General features: G+C 43.2%; 1 protein-coding gene across 8 annotated transcripts in view; it reads left to right on the forward strand.

The window, feature by feature from the left end:
* Positions 1 to 19,908, forward strand: part of KIDINS220 (kinase D interacting substrate 220) — a 175,061-nt gene that overhangs the window by 125,344 nt on the left and 29,809 nt on the right. For all 8 annotated transcript variants that reach the window (XM_043542283.1, XM_043542281.1, XM_037894114.2 and 5 more), the window contains 2 exons: positions 10,979 to 11,157; positions 12,602 to 12,828. In XM_043542283.1, coding sequence (XP_043398218.1) covers positions 10,979 to 11,157; positions 12,602 to 12,828 — 406 coding nt within the window. The remainder of the gene's footprint in view (positions 1 to 10,978; positions 11,158 to 12,601; positions 12,829 to 19,908) is intronic.

The raw sequence follows: 19,908 nt of genomic DNA on the forward strand, positions 1-19,908 counted from the left end.
GGCTCCTACCCTGCGCCTGGCTCAGCTGCTAGTCCTGGCTGGGCTGGGGAGGACGGGACTTCCTCTTTCTCTCCCCTCCACCCCGTACTTCCTGCATCCATCGCTCCTCAGCTGCAGGGGGAGGGATCACTGTACAGGGAGCTGTTTCCCCCATCTGCCCAACTCCTGTGCATCCAGACCCCCTCATACCCAGACCCTCCCGCTGAGCCTCACCCGCCAACCCCCAGAACCCCCCTGCCGAGCCCCATTCCCCTGCGCCTGGACCACCTCGAAGAACCACCTGCAGCTGGATCCCCACCCCACTGAGCCCTAGCCAGCTGCACCTGGATCCCCATCCCACTGAGCCCCAGTCTCTCAGCATCTGGACCCACTCACTAACCCTTCCACACTCAGACCTCTCTACCAAGCTCTAGCCCACCACATACAGACCCCTCCCCACCGCTGAGCCCCAACTACCTTCACCTGGACCCCTCTGCAGGGTCCCATTACTGCTGCACCCATAGCGCCCCCCCCAACAAACCCCTGTGCATCCAGATCCCTGCCTGCACCCATATCCCCCACTGAGCCTCCTGCATTCAGATTGCACCACACAGAACTCTCTCAACCCACACCTGTATTCCCCACACTAAGCCCCTCCACACTTGGATTTTGCCGGGCTGAACCTGCCTTGCCCGCACCTGGGGTGTTTCTGGGGCAGGCCCTGTCCTTGCGCTGCATCAGGATTAGGTGCAGCCTCACCACTGAGTCCATGTCCCAGGAGGGAGCTGCAGAGTGATCTTCAACTTCTGTGGAGCCAGTGGCCTGTGCTCCCCAATGCCATGCTGGAGCCTCCACATTTGACAAAATTTGCAGAATTTTTAAAATATTGTGCACAGAATTTTTATTTTTGGGGGGCATAATTTTTAATTTTGGCGCAGAATGCCCTCAGGAGTTCACAGTGCAGTGGACAAAACTCCCTGCTGCATGGTGACCTTGGTGGTTATGAGGCAGGCTTCTCAACTGCAGTCCTCAGTGTTCCTTAAGGAAGGCCACGCAACAGTAGAAGTTCTCCACAAAAAAGTTAATCTATTTAGCAAGAAAACAGATGAGTCACGTCACTCCCTCAAAGACTCTCATGCCAACCTCTGCTCCTTGGGGATATACACCTTGGCACCCCACAGGAAATACTCTAGGCCACATGCTCCTAGGTACCACTTGCCTTTTTATCAGTGGAAGACCAATGTGGCCCCATAGGAAGCGCTAGAGAGTACAGTGTAGCAAGGACTCTGCATCCCCTCTTCAGTCCCAGCCACCTAACATGAAGTCATTTTGACTGGACATTCAGGAGCTGTCAGATGGTCCTCACAAAGCCAGTTACCACCACCTCCTCTGGTGGCCACTTGGCTTGTTTCCTTCCAATGTGATATGCTGCTATAAGTAGGTCTTAGACATCATCTCAACAGGCTAAATGATACAGTTCCTCTCTGCCCCTTCTGCAACCCCTCCCCCCTCAGTCCTTGTTCAAAAAAACCATCTCTCAGGAGAGGGTTATCAGACAGGAGATGGACTCCCTAATCCAGGTCAGGGCTATACAGCCTGTAAACTCTCTCCACAGGATGAAGGGCTTTTACTCCAAATAACTCCTCGTCCCCCAAATGAAAGGGGAGCTTGAGCCCCATCCAGAACCTCAGACAGCGAAAAGTATTCATTCACAATTCAAGATTCAGAAAGACTACCATGGCCTCAATCTCTGAACAAAGGTGACTGGTTTGTGGCTCTTGATTTGAAGGATGCCTATTTTCATATAGACATTCATCCTGCACTTTACGATACTCCTAGAGCATTTCAATACAGAGCCTTCCTTTCAGCCTCCTCAGGGTTTTTACTGAGGTATGGTCCATAGTAGCCATGTACTTGTGCTGACAAGGCAGCCCAGCATTTCCCTACCTAGACAACTGGCTGCTCACCAGATGGCCGTATCAGGAAGTGCAGGCAGGAGTTTACCTTCTTACTCAAACTTTTTAACTCCTTAGGTAAACCTAGAAAAAGTCCACTTTGTATGGGAATTAAATTTTTGAATTTATGGGGGAAAATCTGAACTTGATTGCAACCAAGGCTTGCTTACCTCAGGACAGATTCCGTGGGATGACAGACCTCACCCAGCTTTTACTCAACCCTCAGATGACAGTTAAGTCCTACTTTGTCCTGCTAGCCCATATAGCCTTATGCACTTATCTGTGACTCCCTTTGCCAAGGCTTCACCTGTGGTGCCTTCAGGCATGGTTGTGGATGGTCTGCACTCTGAGCTGGGACTCCCTGGACAAACGAGTCTTGCTTCTTCAGAGCATCCTGATGTCAGTCACCTGGTGGGAAACCAAGGGCAATGTCTGCATGGGAGTTCTCTTCATTCCTGTACTTCCCATAAAGACACTCATTACAGATGCCTCCCTGTTGGGAGTGGGAGTGCACCTGCATGACCAGTGCAGCTCAGAACTATGCAAGAATCCAAACTACATATCAATCTTCTCAAGCTGTGGGCATGCAAGCATGAAGCATGCAAGATGTTCCTACCCTTCAGCCTGTCCACGTATGTCCAGATCAGGTTAGACAATGTGACTACAGTTTATTAGATAAACAAATAAGAGGGACCAAGGTCCACCCCGCTCTGTCAGTAAGCCATCAAGCTCTGGAACTGGTGTATCCAACTTCAGATTACCCTCTTAGCAGTGCATCTTTTGAGATAAATGAACTGTCTGCCAAACAGTCTCAAAAAGCATTTTCAGAAGGATCATGAGTGGGAGCTCCTTTCTTTGGTGGTGCAGTATATTTTCCAGCAATGGGGATTCCCGTTCTGGGACCTTGTTGCAACCCAAGGAAAGAAGACGTTCCTAACCCTATTGCTCTCGAGCTGTCCTGGGGTACAATTCCAGAGGGGCTGGTATCGTGATTGGACACGCTGGTGAATATCATTCCCCTATTACTTCACATCCTTAGAATGATCAAGCAGGACAAGGTAACAGTAATCCTGATAGCACTCTGGTGGTCAAGACAGTTCTGATTCACTGCTGTCCTACAGATGACATCTCGCCCAGACATATGCTTACAAATCTTTCCAGACCTACAGTCTCACAGTGGAGGCAGGGCCAACCATGCCAATCCAGCATCTATCCATCTTGTGGCGTGGGTTTTGGATGGACAATGAATGTCGAGGGATCATGTTCTGAAGAGGTCCAATCCAGCCTTAATAATAGCAGGAAACTATGCCGCCAAGTGCAAACAATTCTGTTTTTGCTGTCAGGAGCGTCACTTACCTCCTGAGGAGTCTGGGATCCCTCTTACCCTAAAGAACTTTTTCTCCTTGAAAACAGTGAACTTATCCATCAGTTCACTGTGTGTACATTTAGCAGCTATTAATGCCTTTGATGATTCATTTTTCATCCATCTCACAACCTTGACATTTCTAAAAGGCTTTATCAGGATATTCCTTCCTGTATTAAAACCTGTTGGCACTTATGAACCTGCCATTCAAGCTGTTGGCCTTTTGCTCCCTCCTATACCCATCTGTAAAAGTTGCCTTCCTACCAGCTGTCACTGCTTTTAGGAGAGTGGGTGAGCTCAGGGCCTTTAAGGTGGCCCTCCCTACATGGTGTTTCATAGGGATAAAATATGCTTGAGATTGCATCCCAAGTTCATCACACAAGCACCTTCTGAATTTCATCTGAACCAAACTGTTCTCTTGTCCCATCTTTTATTCAAAGCCTCATGATAACAGGGAGGACAGGAAGCTGTGCACCCGAGATGTACACAGGGTTCTCGCCTTCTCTTTGCACAGGACAAAGCCCTTTTGAAAGTCTCAGATTTATTTGTCTCCATCGCCAAGATGATGAAAGGGGAAACAGTCTCTCTTCCCAAAGACTCTCTAAATGGATTTCCAGCTGTGTCCTCCTTTGTTATGAACTTAGGACATCTCCTCCTCCTCAGACTGTCAGAGCTCATTCAGCCAGAGTGCAAGCTGCCTTAGTGGCTGCTCTATCAGGAATTTGCCTCTCAGAGATCCATAGGGCAGGAGCTTGGGGTTCCAGTCACACTTTTACTAAGCATATGCCCTGGTTCAAGCTTCTGTCAAGAATGCTTCCTTTGGTTCAGCGATCCTGTGATATGTGTTGCAGAAGGCTTCCTTGTACCCTCCTCCTCAATGAGCACTGCTTGGGAGTCACCCAAAGGGAATACCCCTAGAGACCAGCACTCAAAGAAGAAAGGAAGGTTACTTATCTTACTCTAACTGGAGTTCTTTGAGAAGCATGGTTTCTGTAGGTATTCATGACCTATCCTCTTTCTCCTCCGCTCAGCTTCTCGCTTGATTCACAGTACAGTAGGAACTGGAGAGGTGGTTGGTCTGTGCCACCCCTTATACACTTGGTTCAGAGCACAAGGAGTGTAGGGCACAGGTATGGACCAATAGACACTGCTGTCTCAGGAATATGGAGCATGTGCATACCCACAGTGAATACCCATAGGGACCACACTTCTCAAAGAACTTCAGTTACTATAAAGTAACGTTCCTTTTTTGACTGTCCATTTCTAAACACTAAATGCTTTTAAAAATGGTTTATTTATAGTAGCCACCAAAAAAAATACATTAAGAAAAAGCTAATAAAAATCAAGACACCACAGTTAAGGCTGACATCCTGTTGGCTTACTGTGTCATCTCGTTACTTCTACTCCTTCTAATAGAGCCCTTAAAGAAAATAACTGTGGCCCAAATAGTAACTTTCTGCTGTGAAACATGTGGGAAGGTGAAACAAGATTTAGAAATGCCAAGATTCACATCCTAGCATTTCTGATGCATGCTGCCTTTTGGAAATGGGCAGGGAATATGGCGTGCAGACATAGAGAAGGCAAGCTTTCAGCTTGCTGCTATTAAACTCTCATTTTCTTGCCTCTCTGCTGGGGAGCAAAGAGCAATGTAGACCCCTAAGAAATTGCCCTGTTGTGTTTAGATTTTGCAAGCCCAGCTTTTTATGGAAATGCAGATTTTTTTAAAAATCCACTATTGCAACTCTGATATTGTTTAAATGTACATTTTTTTGTTAGTAAATCCTTTTGCTCTCATCAAATCATTAAAAAAAAATCTAATTAGCTAATTCAGCTGACTGCTTAGTTTACTGCTAGTATTAATAAGCATACATTATACTATTTTTCTCTCATTTTTTATTGTTTTTCAGATATGTAATTGTTAATAGGATTGTACACACTCTCATCTCATGTTCTGTGTTACTGATTTCCATTTTTAGCTAGAGAATTCAAGTGAAATTGACTTTTGTGGCTAGCTATTTTTCCTTTATTTGCACAATCTATTGTGCTGTTTTGATCTGTTGTGCTTTGATTCCATTTTAGGTACCTCATGTAGAGTTATAAACCCTAAGCAACCAAAGCAATCACCAAAAACTTATAATCATTTTTTTTCGGATATAGACAAACTAATGCTGCGTCAAACTTGCCCAACCTTACCACATCTGTTAAACATATTGCTGTATTTAAAAGGTCACTCCTGTAAATCCTGTCCCTTTCACAAATTATCTTCTGAAACAGCTCACTTATACTCAGAACTCCGTTATCTTAGATGTTCTTGAGATCATGTATTTTTCTGGTCCCAAATGTAGTGTGTGTAAATACATGGGGTTTTTTTTTTGCTCATATACCAGGATTCTTCTGATTGACTTCCCAAGTTGTGCACTAGTTGCATTGTAGCTTACTGCCAAACTTTAGGTTTTTGGACTGTGTAGAATTTACAGCAAGCACTATTAAGGTCAGCAGGAGAAATCCTACCACAATTAAAGTCAGTGAAAATTTTGCCATTGACTTTAATAGAACCAGGATTTCACCCTGAGTTTTGCTACTAAGTAGTGATTATGGACTGTGATATTTCCTATTCTATGTATAGAACAATACTGCAGTTACTGCAGATGTTCTGAGCCGAAAATGCTGGGGTTTAATAGTGCTCACTGTAACTGAATTTTTCCAAAACAGTTTTAAACGTAGTAGGATCATCCTGTATTATGCCCCACAATCTGTTGGGAATTGGCTTGTGCTGTTCAGCTCTGCTCTCTTGTATTGCAATTTGGTAGATAATCCCTGAACAGACATTGCTTCATTTTGATCATAATGTGCTTCCTGGCTTTTCTTCTAGAGCTACTTGCTAGGTCCCCATAATTGTGAAAACAAACAACTGTAGGTCAGGGATGCTCCCTCACTTGAGGCATTGGAGTGAATGTTATATGTATTGTATTGACCACCACATGTTTTTTCTTTCTTTTGAAGAAAGCTACTGGAAGTCCTAGGAACTCCAGTTGTTCCTACATGTTTTTTTGAGAGGAAGGGGAAGTGTTAAGGGGCTGTATTTTCTACAGCATCCACTTGCTTCTCTAAATAGTGTTCATCTTGGCCTCATCATGCACTATGTGTTTTTGCATTTTTTCTTGGCCTCCCTCTATTACTGTGATTACCCCATTCAGTATCCTTTATTCTGAAAAGCATCATGTACACCTGTGGCACTGTAGTAATAATTACTACTACCAGATTAAGTTTTTTTTTAAATGATCAGCATATTTAATATTCACCTGTCATGTAATTCAGATCACTATCTCCTGAGCTATTCAGAACCATTTAGTGAATGTGTTTAGAACCCATAATCAAAATAAATGTTTGTAGGATTCTTGTGAGACTTCCCTTTAGCTGTCATAAATTTTAGGCCCTTTTTTTTTTTTTTTAAGGCCAGCCACTAAAGGGTAAGATGATCGCAAACTAAAAACACTGGAGCAAATCTAACAGAGTCTGCTGATAGAGGACAGGGTGACATTCACAGCAATAATTACTGTACATCACATGTTTATAATAGATATAGGGAACATACGATATAATTTCTAAATATGAAAAACAGCTACTTTGTACTTTCAGCAACTGTTTAAGATAACATTTGAAAAATATTAAATTGCCCAGCTGACTGTCAATTTAAGGCAGTGGTGCCAAAACTTTTCCTGTTGCGCCCCCCCGCCCCTTTACCAGGAATGGAATCTGTACTTGCCCTCCATCCATTACTGCACAGTTGGCTCAGCAGAGGAGCTTGGGCTGAAGGAACGCTGGAGGCTGAACTGGGGATGGGGGAGGAGCCTGGGCTAGAGGCGGAGCAGGCCTGTGGGAGGAGACTGAATGAGAGCAGAGCTGAGGTGGAGTGGGGCTGGAGCTGGGATGGGGGCAGAGCAGGGCTAGGTGTCACTCCCTCCCTCCCTGCCCGCCATGGGAGTTGGCTTGGGCCTGGACACGAGTCCCCTGGAACATTCCTACGTGCCCTTCCCTCCCTCCCCCCCCAGTTTGGGGGCCACTGATTTAAGGGCTGGAACTGTTGGGTTTTAGCTATAGATCACTTTTAAATGAGGAAAGAGCCAAAAATAATCTAACACTCCTGAAATATTTCTTCAGATAGCTTTAAAATCAGTAATTTGTTAATTTTAGAAAAAACAACATTTAACCTCATAAAAAATGGCATATAATGAGAAAAACCAAATAAATCCTTACATTTCTATTATTATATTATACTGGCACTACAGAGTGCTTGCTATATTAGAGTCTATTCCTCAGAGGACCTCGGTATCCACAATTCCCACTGATTTCAGTGAGAGTATCAGGGTGGTCAGCATCTCTTAGAAAGAAGTTGTAAGCCATTGAAACAGTTAATATTTTGCAGGGATGAAAGTTTTCATTAACTCTTTGATGCCTTTGATTGTAAAAAAAATTATTTGCTTTCTGAGAAAATCCAACTGCTAAACAAGAATAATGTAGGCTTGGTCATAATGCGTGGATTTTGAATCTATTCACTTATATTTTAAGTATAAGTCACTTTTAAAGTGCTTTGTATGCTAACCTTTTTAATTTTTTATCTGAGAAATACAGACACACATGATTTTTGTGGCCCTTTGCCAAAAGATTCTCATTTACATAAATATCCCTTTCAACAGAATAGTTTAATGTATTGAGTTCAGAAGGTTAGAAGAGAGACTTCAATCTTAACCCAGCAGTGGGCTATTGGCTTCTGAACAGTAGCATTGTTCATCATATTCAGAACACTGTTCACATTCAGGCTTAAGCAGAGCTGGTATTAAAATTCATCTAATTTATTTCATGTGACTCGTCAGCTGTGTTTTTTATTTAAATCTCTATCGCCTTTTCTTTGGGCATTTTTGTTTTGTAATTTTAAAAAGTATTGAAATGGATAGGCCACTTTTTAACTATTTAATCTGACCATTTTATGGTTTGTCAGTTGTCACAATATGTTAAAATGTCCCATTAGTTTATTATGATTTTTGTGCTTCTTTAAAAGAGGCCACTTCTGTTTTATGTTTCTGAATATATTTGATTACCTGCATCTAACCAGTCTTTTAAATTGAGTTTTAGTGGAATTTGCGTGTAAGATTCAATAGAAGCTTGGTGCATTGAGGAACTTAAATAATTTTTATTTTATCTGAGAGTTTATACTTTATATTTGTTGTCAGATGCCTCTGCAGAGATTAAAGCATGAGCGTAAACCCTAGCTTTATTTTGATACTGCCTCCGACCTTCTAATTTTTTCCTCCTTTTCTAGCACACAGTCTCTGTAGCTAACAGTCACCTCAACCATGATTTTTTTTTTCTTGAACCTGATTGAGAAGTGAGTGGTTGTACCTGGCTTGTCCAGTGAAATTTCCAATATCAAATATTGTAGCTCAGTTCATTGATTCTACATCACTCCTAAAAATTTAACACTGATTTATCTACTGAGGTCATGATCTTGCAGAGATGTACATACATGCTGAACTTTTTACTTATTTATTCAGGAAGTTTTAACAAGTTAACATCCCTACCATGTAAATATCAGATTCAAAACAACTGTTACAAGAGTTAACTTTTATATAGAGACATTATATAGGAATACGGTCATCAGATCATTCTGTTTAACAGGATTTTACCATATTACATAGTGAGCATTATTACCACAGTTATAATATGTCTAAGGGGACCCGGCCCTCTGCGGGGTGGTGGGGCACCTCGCTACACCCTCTCTACTGGGTTGAGGAATACTCAGTCTATGGCCCAGACCTTCAGGAAGGGACTGAGCAAATAGTTCAATATAAGACCGGGCCCTGGGTCAGGGCGGGGCCAGCAAACAAGCAGTCAGAAGCTCAGGCCCTCTGGCAGGGCCTGAGCAAATAGTTTAACAGCAAACTGCAGGTTCCTGGCTTTGAGCAACCAGGGAGGGGGGAAGACTGCCACCCGCAAGGTGGGTGGTAGGGGGGATGCAGGCCCACCCATTCCACTGCATCCCAGCCTGGGGCCTTGGCTGCGGCAGAAGACCCGTTGCTGTATCAGTGGGGATCCTGGCCGCAACACACTGACGTTGGCAGTGCTGCAGCCAGACTAGGGTCAGCTGCCCCTGGGCTACTTCCGGACTCCCCCTCATAGGGTACCTGGGTCAGGGTGGTGTCCTCGGAGGGTTCCAGCACCATGGGTTCCTCCAGGTAGCTGGCGAGGGGTAGGCTTGGCAGCTCCTCTGGGTAGGTGGCGACAGGTAAGCTTGGTGGCTCCTCTGTGCACTGGTTGGCATTAGGCATTGGCTGGTCCAGCCAGTCCTCAGGTTGGCCGTGGATTGCCGGGGTCTCCCAAGCTGGAGCCAGGCCACAGGCATCTGGCCTCTCCAGCAACTGCAGCCCAAGTGAGCTCTGGGGTTGGGCTTTTATACTTCCTGTCCTGCGCCTTGACCTCTGGGGGGCAGGTGCAGGATCCACTGGCTCCTCCCACTTTGGTGTCCGGGGAGGTTATTCCCTCTGTGGGCTGGTGGGGTACCACACCACCTCGCTACAATGTCATTTCTAGAAATGTTATTAAATTGAGTGAAATACATGCTGAATTTTATGCACAGTGAGTGGTTCTGCTGAAGTCAATAGAATTCTCACAGTTAAGCAGCAAAACTAAAGTGCTTCGTGTAAAGTTAAGCACCTGAGTAAGGCTTTGAAGGATTGGGGCCTTAATATAAATATTAACATTTTAGAAGCTTTATTATACTCATTTGAAGTATTTTTAAAAATTTATTATGTCCATTGCAGTTCGCTGCAAAAATAAATAGTATGTTGTATTGAAATGCGTTTTAAATTTTTGCTGTTCTTATTATGCATGTATATATTCCAATATTAGTGGTGTTATTATGGTTAAGATTCTGGCAGCATTTCTGTAGTAAACACTTTTCAAGTATAATCAGCTGTAAAAGTTGCCTGCGGAATAAAACTTTGGTATAAGATTCTAAAATGAATCATAAAAATAAAAGATATCTTTCAGCTAATGATATAACCTGAAACTCATTGGACATAGTTAAAGTGACTTGGTAAGAAATTTAAAAATACTTTAAGTTAAGTATTAAATATTTTTCCTTCAGACATATGCCAGTGTATGCGTAATACAAGAGACTATTAGTATGTTGTTGGGCAGAGCCACCAATTAGCTAGCTGTGTCATGCATAGTTGGTACAGACCATTGAGACTGTGCTGGTTTTTTAGAGACAGTGTGAATTAAGGATGGAGAGAGAACCCTTAATCATAAAACTTCTCAGTTGGTTACTAAGATTAGAATGGATATTTAAGCTTAATGCTTCCAGATAATTTCCTCATCCTATTTTAGGTATTATAACATTATCCATATGTAGGTTGTTGCATTCTAAATGTAGTGCTTGTCATGTCACAGTGGAGAACTATCTGAAACACTGGATTTTTCTTAAAAAGTAATGCCAAGTCAAATTGTCTGCAGAAAATGCAGACATACTCTAACTTCTGCATGTCAATTCTGTGCCCCAAAGGATTTGGTGTCATGGATATGATAGTATGTACTGGGGCAACATTTGAAATGGAAATATTACTTTCTGATAAATTTCGCTTATTTGAAGTTTACCTAACTGTCTGGTGTTTATTTTCTTTAGAATTTCAAAGAATATTCCTACAACTAAAGATGTTGAACCTCTGCTTGAAATTGATGGGGACATACGGAATTTTGAAGTATTTTTATCTTCACGGACACCAGTTCTTATAGCACGTGATGTAAAAACCTTTTTGCCGTGTACTGTAAACTTAGATCCAAAGCTACGAGAAATCATTGCAGGTGAGTATGTTTTCAGATAAAACAAAAATGGAAAATTGTATTATAATTTTCTTTATTATAGATGTTGTTACTGCTTGGAACACTCACTACCTCTGAGTTAGTAGGTTTGTAGCATTTGTGTCCAGAGGGATTATTAGCTCATCTAGTCTGATGGTCATACGCCATTAGATTTCACCCAGTGATCTCAGCATTGAGACCAATAACTTGTGTTTGACTAAAGCATATATTCCATAAAGTCATCAAAATCTTGATTTGACGATATCAGGAGGTGGAGAATCCACCACTTCACTTAGTAGCTTGTTCCAGTCATTAATCACTCTCAGTGTTTAAAAATGCATGCCTTATCTCCAGTTTGAATTTGCTTCAGCTTCCAGCCATTGGTTCTTGAGTTATGCCTTTCTCCACTAGGTTAAAGAGCCCTTTAGTACCCAGGGTTTTTTTTCCCTCATGAAAATACTTGTACACAAATCAAGTCACCTCACAAGCTAAACAGACTGAGTTCTTTAAGGGTATGTCTACACTGCAATTAGACACCCATAGCTGGCCCATATCAGCAGACTCAGGCTTGGGCTAAAGGTCTGTTTAATTGTGGTGTAGACATTCGGGCTCAGGATCTACCAATGTGATATTTGCCATCATGTGCCAGCAATGCCCCCCTGCCATGTACATTGGTCAAACTGGACAGTCTCTACGTAAAAGAATAAATGGACACAATCAGATGTCAAGAATTATAACATTCATAAACCAGTCAGAGAACACTTCAGTCTCTCTGGTCACTCGATTACAGACCTAAAGGTCGCAATATTACAACAAAAAGACTTCAGAAACAGACTCCAACGAGAGACTGCTGAATTGGAATTAATTTGCAAACTGGATACAATTAACTTAGGCTTGAATAGAGACTGGGAGTGGATGTGTCATTACACATGATTATCACTACAAAAGGTTTTCTTCCCCCCCCCACCCTCCCACTCTCCTGCTGGTCATAGCTCATCTTAAATGATCCCTCTCCTTACAGTGTGTATGATAACACCCATTTTTTCATGTTCTGTGTGTATATAAATCTCCTCACTGTATTTTCCACTGAATGCATCCGATGAAGTGAGCTGTAGCTCACGAAAGTTTATGCTCCAATAAATTGGTTAGTCTCTAAGTGCCACTAGTACTCCTTTTCTTTTTGCGAATACAGACTAACACGGCTGCTACTCTGAAACCTGTTTATTATCCTGGTATTCTGATGTTTTCTTGATTGGCTTGCCCATTTCTTCAGCTGGTTTCTCATACATGACAATCGAAAGCCTTTGGAACTACCCTAAGTCCTCTTTTTTTTTGTTGTTGCATACTTAACTCCAGTGAATTGACAAATAATGAAAGGAACTTAAAACTAAGCACTTCATTGAGTCCTTCTCCTTTCCTCATCTTGTATACATATTTAATGTTTCAGATGTTCGTGCTGCAAGAGATCTAATGAATATTGGAGGATTACCATATCCCACAGTGCCCTTACCTGAGGCAACAGCCAGAGCATCATCAGTGTTCAGTCAGCCTTCATCAGTCTGCTCTTCATCCACCTCCTTCAATGGGCCTTTCAATGGTGGAGTTGTGTCACCACAACCTCATAGCAGCTACTACAGTGGCATGACAGGACCTCAGCATCCATTCTATAATCGAGTAAGTAACCAATTAACTATTAAATCACACTTAGCATGATTTAATCTCATAATATTGCAGCTAGTCCTGTAAATGCTTAAAGGAAAAGAAAACAGATAACCCCCCACCACCTAAAAAAACCACCCAATAAAAACGGACAGGAGAAAATTGCAGGAAAAAATGGTAAAACTTGCAGGGATGGTCACCCATCTACTGCAATCTAATGGAAAAGCATATGGAAAATTGAAACAAAAGGGCAAACTGTAGGGAAAATGTCTTTTTAGTTAGAGACACTATTAAATAGTGGGACACAGCAGGAATTTTTTTGGTGGGTGTGTCAGGGTGAGCTTTTTTTTCAATACACAATTACTAATACAGTTAATTTACTCAGGTGCTGTCTCAGTATGGCACTGACAAATTGGCCTGAAATCAGAAGATGAAATTCAATAGAGACAAGTGCAAATTACTTCTCACCTAGGAAGTAAAAATCAAATGCAAAGCTACAAAATGGGGGAATAACTGGCTAGGCAGTAGTTCTGCTGTAAAGGGTCACAAATTGAATATGAGTCAACATATTCTGGGGAATATTAACAGGAGTGTCATATGCACTGTTGAGGCCCCAGCTGAAGTATTGTGTCCAGTTCTGGATACCACCCTCTAAGAAAGATGTGGCCAAATTAGAAAAAGTCCAGAGGAGAGCAACAAAAATGATAAAAGGTTTAGGAAACGTGACCTGTGAGGAAAGGTTAAAAACCTGGGCTTGTTTAGTTTTCAGAAAAGAAGACTGGGGGGGAGGGACACTTGATAACAGTCTTCAAATATAATAAGTGCTGTTATAAAGAGGACGGTGATCAGTTGTTCTCCATGTCCACTGAAGGTGTAGAACAAGAAGTAGTCAGCTTCCCAATCACTGGAGATTTTTAAGAACAGGTTAGACAAACACTGATCAATTATGCTCTAGGTTTACTTGGTCCTGCCTCAGTGCAGGGACTGGACTAGATGACCTTTGGAGGTCCCTTCCATGATTCTACAATAAACAGGCACATGGAAACAGAAAGTAAAATTGTACATACTGATTTCTGCATAGCCACATAAAGCCACAGACGAGCTGCCCCTTCACATAAATGTGAAGGAACTCAGGGCAACGCGCTTGGCAAGCGAGGTGTTCCTCCCACAGCTTGCGAGCAAGACGGTGCAAGTGTTGACAGAAAATACAGCAGCGATGTTCTGTGTCAACAAGCAAGGAGGGCCCTGTTCCAAGATCCTTTGTCAGGAAGCCCTTGGGCTATGGAACTCCTGCGTGACTCATTCCATCCACATAGAGGCCATGCACCTCCCAGGGGAACGGAACATGCTAACAGATCGCCACAGCAGGTCCTTCTCCTCTCTCCTCTCACCATCTTTCCACACGGAGGTAATCAGTGCCATCTTCCAGAGGTGGGGGACTCCCCAGGCAGATTTGTTCACCACAGCACATAACAAGAAGTGTCACCTCTTTTGCTCGAGGCTCGGCTGGGACGGGACAAGGGCGCTGTAATCAATGCCTTCCTCCATCCATGGTCAGGCAGCCTGCTGTATGCTTTTCCAGCTATCTCTCTGGTTCACAAGGTGCTCCTGATTGCTCCGGCATGGGCTCGCCAGCATTGGTTCAGCATGCTCCTAGACGTACCAGTCACAGCCCCGTGGATTCTCCCTCTCAGACCAGACTTAATCTCGCAGGATCAAGGGAGGCTTCTCCATTCAAGCTTCAGTCCTACACCTGACAGCATGGCTTCTGCATGGCTGAATCCAGAGGAGCGGGAGAGCTCTGACCAGGTGCAGCAAGTCTTGCTAGGTAGTAGAGCACAGGGAGGTTGCCATGGTAGTAGCTCTCCTGTAAGTAGTAGAAAGCCATCTACTAGGGCTGTGCTGTGCTTCAGGCTGTGCAGCTTACCAATGTACACTTCTAGTCCCCCAGTTCCCTACCTACAAGCTGGACTCCAGGTCTGGTTCTCTGCTCATCTTCATTGAACAGTGCAGAGAGCATGCACTGTGATCCAATTAACTCCCTCTTGTAGGGAAAGGTGGAGAGCAAGAGGTACCTCTAGACAGGTCTCAGCAAGTCAGGAAAACAGTAAACATAATGTCAGAACTCAGGCAGCAGCAGGATGGCAAATTCCAGGGCCAGGAAGAAAAATTCCATGGCCGTGGAATCATGCAGCCTACTGGGCCTGTATTGAGATGGTTGGGAGAAGACCCCCATCACATCTCTGATGTATGGTTGTCTGCAAACTTGGGAAGCCAAAGTTCCTCTGGTTCCCCTCAGTATATATATATATATGGTCATCTCCGGTTTTTGACCATAAGGGCTAGAAATGTCCTATTTTTTAAATGAAAGCTGAGACTGTGGAGCAAGAGTCTACAATGGAGAGCTAATTCCACAGTTGTGGAATCAGGGAATAACTGAGCACAGTCTATACGCAGGCAGTAAAAAGCATAATTTCAAGCAGTAAAATCCCCCAAAGGGGGATAGGAAATGGTGGGTCATGAAATAATTTTTGACCAATTTATAGGTTGCAGACCAAAAAGAATCAAAAATAGTGATTGACCCAGCCTCTATTTGATTCGGAGGACCTGCTATAGAGGGAGGGGGATAGGGCCTTTGTGCCCAAGATGATCATTCGTCATCTCACACACGCAAGTTCTCCCCATAGTTTGATGTGGCTAGAAGATTTTTTGAGAGGGAATAATCATTTAAATTACATAATTCAAGAAGTAACATATGAAACTCTGAAATAAAATTCCTTCTCTTCCAGGAATAGATTGCTATATAGAACCTGTAGCACATGGTAAATAGACTTCATTCAAGGTACTTTATGATATATTTCTGTAATAGTTAGGAGGTTTAAGGCCTAGATTGATACTTAGTCTTAAATCATTTTAAGAAGGGGAAGATTAAAATGTTGTTTCTGGGAGCAATTTTCCACTATTGTAACAGGAAGACTATTGTTCTCGGGACCTCATGCGTATTGCAAAATATTCAAGTCAAAGAGAGTAGCTCACAGTGAGAGGAAACTAGCATTTTCAGTTTGGATTGCTGTCTTCTGTCTAGCATCAATACCAAAGGTTTAAAGGTTGTAGCAGTATATGATAGGTACTGTCACACATTGGAAGTGTACTCCCTAGCTGGTAAACGTGAGAGAGAATCCAAAGATCAGTTCACCTTGCCACTAGGACAACGGAGTTATTTGAGTGTTTCATAAACTACCCAGAGTCATAGCTTGTCCCAGCTAGATAGTTGAAATATATTGTCTTTAGACTTTAGTTCTTTAGTTTTCATTTCACTTCATTTACAGCTTCCTTGGAACGTGTACAAAGCACACCAGTTTCTTAGTCCTTAGGTGAGCTTTGTGGGAATTTTCCAGCATTTTGGTTTTGATGAGCTTCTGCAGAACTGTAGGCCTGATTCCATCAGTAATTTGCCTGGTTTTCTGCCAGTTCACCTGACTGGCTGCTGGGGAGCCCACACTTCCACAGTCCATGGCTCTGGGGCAGCTCAACCATGCAGACTGTCTGGGCAAGGACCCCATGGCTTCCAGGGTCCATGGCTCTGGGCAGGTGTAGAGTCAAGTCCCCGGATGCTGTGCTGGGAGCCTGGAAGGCTTGTTGGGTACGATGACTTTAACAGAGGCTCTCAGGGGTTAGGCTTCTGGCTCCGCAGCAGGGACCATGGCAGCTTTGGGGGCCTGAGAGCCTCCACTGGAGCCAGGGCTCTCAAGGTTTCTGGGATCCCTGCTCTGTTGTGGAGGACTTCCCTGACTCTCCAGTGGGACTCCCTGGACTGTCCCCAAAGTCAGGAAAAAGAAAAGGGATACTTGTTGCACCTCAGAGATTAACAAATTTATTTGAGCATAAGCTTTCGTGAGCTACAGCTCACTTCATCAGATGCAACAAAGTCAGGGGGGCATGAGGAGTCTCTGGGAGTCAGGGCAACCAGCCGCTTCACTTCATTTAGGAAAAATTGAACCAAAACAGTTTTGATTTTTCCAGAAGGAGAACATTCCAGAATTTCCTTCCCATGAGAAATTCCTAAACTACTGGTTTTGAATTTGAACTATCATAGAATCATAGAATGACAGAGTTGGAAGGGACCTCTGGAGGCCATCTAGTCCAACCCCCTGCCCAGAGCAGGACCAATCCCAACTAAATCATCCCAGCCAGGGCTTTGTCAAGCCTGACCTTAAAAACTTCTAAGGAAGGGGATTCCACCACCTCCCTAGGTAACGCATTCCAGTGTTTCACCACCCTCCTAGTGAAAAAGTTTTTCCTAATATCCAACCTAAACCTCCCACACTGCAACTTGAGACCATTACTCCTTGTCCTGTCATCTGCTATCACTGAGAATAGTCTAGATCCATCCTCTTTGGATCCACCTTTCAGGTAGTTAAAAGCAGCTATCAAATCCCCCCTCATTCTTCTCTTCCATAGACTAAACAATCCCAGTTCCCTCAGCCTCTCCTCATAAGTCATGTGTTCCAGACCCCTAATTATTTTTGTTGCCCTTCACTGGACTCTCTCCAATTTTTCCACATTCTTCTTGTAGTGTGGGACCCAAAACTGGACACAGTACTCCAGATGAGGCCTCACCAATGTCGAATAGAGGGGAACCATCACGTCCCTCGATCTGCTGGCAATGCCCCTACTTATACACCCCAAAATGCCATTGGCCTTCTTGGCAACAAGGGCACACTGTTGACTCATATCCAGCTTCCCGTCCACTGTAACCCCTAGGTCCTTCTCTGCAGAACTGCTGCCTAGCCATTCGGTCCCTAGTCTGTAGCGGTGCATGGGATTCTTCCGTCCTAAGTGCAGGACTCTGCACTTGTCCTTGTTGAACCTCATCAGATTTCTTTTGGTCCAATCCTCCAATTTGTCTAGGTCCCTCTGTATCCTATCCCTACCCTCCAGTGTATCTACCACTCCTCCCAGTTTAGTGTCATCTGCAAACTTGCTGAGGGTGCAATCCACACCATCCTCCAGATCATTAATGAAGATATTGAACAAAACCGGCCCCAGGACCGACCCTTCGGGCACTCCGCTAGATACCGGCTGCCAACTAGACATGGAGCCATTGATCACTACCCGTTGAGCCCGACAATCTAGCCAACTTTCTACCCACCTTGTAGTGCATCCATCCAGCCCATACTTCTTTAACTTGCTGACAAGAATACCATGGGAGACCGTGTCAAAAGCTTTGCTAAAGTCGAGGAATAACACGTCCACTGCTTTCCCTTCATCCACAGAACCAGTTATCTCATCATTGAAGGCAATTAGATTAGTCAGGCATGACTTTCCCTTGGTGAATCCATGCTGACTGTTCCTGATCACTTTCCTCTCGTCTAAGTGCTTCAGAATTGATTCCTTGAGGACATGCTCCATGATTTTTCCTATGTTTCCTTTGACATGTTGGAATTTTCCAGGGTATAGAAAATTTGGAGTTTCAACAATTTCTAATCTGTGATCCTTTTAAATCCTTAGTAATTAGACTGAAGTATAAAATGTAGAGGCATAACAGTTGCCAGCAACAGATGAGTGCCTGCCACCTAGTGATGAAGTGGTGTACTATATTAAGAGAGACAAGGTGGGTGTTTTGAATTTTGTCACATGGAACACTCAAACTTTGTCATGTGCGGGAATACAGGCCCAATAATGTGGATCTATATAGATGCTACAGCACTGTCAGAGAACAGCTGTAAGGTGGTAAATTGTTTTTAAAAATGTCTAAATATAAAATATTTATGCAGCGTAGCTGTAGCCATGTTGGTCCCAGGATATTAGAGAGGCAAGGTGGGTGAGGTAGCATCTTTTTATTGGACCAACTTCTGTTGGGGAGAGAGACAAGCTTTTGAGCCACATAGAGCTCCTAGTTCAAGAGCTCTATGTGGCTCAAAAGCTTGTCTCTCTCGCCAACAGAAGTTGGTTCAATAAAAGATATTCCCTCACCCACCTTGTCTCTCTTAATATAAAATAGGAATTTTCAAAATGAGCATATGTACAAAGTATATATGTATTTTGAAAAATTATGGAATGGTTTCAAAAGAGCCTTAGAATCATAGAATGTCAGGGTTGGAAGGGACCTCAGGAGGTCATCTAGTCCAACTCCCTGTTCAAAGCAGGACTAATCCCCAACTAAATCATCCCAGCCAGGGCTTTATCAAGCCTGACCTTAAAAACCTCAAAGGAAGGAGATTCCACCACCTCCCTCGGTAACGCATTCCAGTGCTTCATCAGCCTTCTAGTGAAAAAGTTTTTCCTGATATCCAACCTAAACCTCCTCCACTGTAACTTGAGACCATTACTCCTTGTTCTGTCATCTGCTACCACTGAGAACAGTCTAGATCCATCCACTTTGGAACCTTCTTTCAGGTAGTTGAAAGTAACTCTCAAATCCCCCCTCATTCTTCTCTTCTGCAGACTAAACAATCCCAGTTCCCTCAGGCTCTCCTCATAAGTCATGTGTTCCAGTCCCCTAATCATTTTTGTTGCCCTCTGCTGGATGCTTTCCAGTTTTTCCACATCCTTCTTGTAGTCTGAGGGTGCAATCCACACCATCCTCCAGATCATTAATGAAGATATTGAACAAAATCGGCCCCAGGACCGACCCTTCGGGCACTCCGCTAGATACCGGCTGCCAACTAGACTGCCAAACTGGACACAGTACTCCAGATGAGGCCTTGATTCCTGGAAACTAAAGGTAGATTATTTTTGATCTCTTTATTTTATTTAAACTCATGAGTCTTATATTGCCTGGCTCTATAAGAAAACTGAGAAGGAAAGAACTGAAAAAAATCATTTTAAAAGCACACTGTAGCATTTTTATAAAAATATTAAAAATTGGGATCAGACAACACATTAAATGTGTAAACTTCAAAATTACAAATGTATTTACAGGTCAAAATAAATATGTTGCAAGTTTGAAAAGCAGTTTCTACCTATCTTATCTGCATCATCAATTGCAGGATTCCCTATTTTGCATGTCTACAGTTGCTGTATTTGCATAACACACTGATGGATAACAATCCAATCATATTTGGGGTGCTGGTCTAGGTGGTATTGTTGTCT

This window comes from Chelonia mydas, chromosome 3 (genome assembly GCF_015237465.2).
Source record: "Chelonia mydas isolate rCheMyd1 chromosome 3, rCheMyd1.pri.v2, whole genome shotgun sequence".
In the NCBI taxonomy this organism is placed as follows: domain Eukaryota; kingdom Metazoa; phylum Chordata; order Testudines; family Cheloniidae; genus Chelonia; species Chelonia mydas.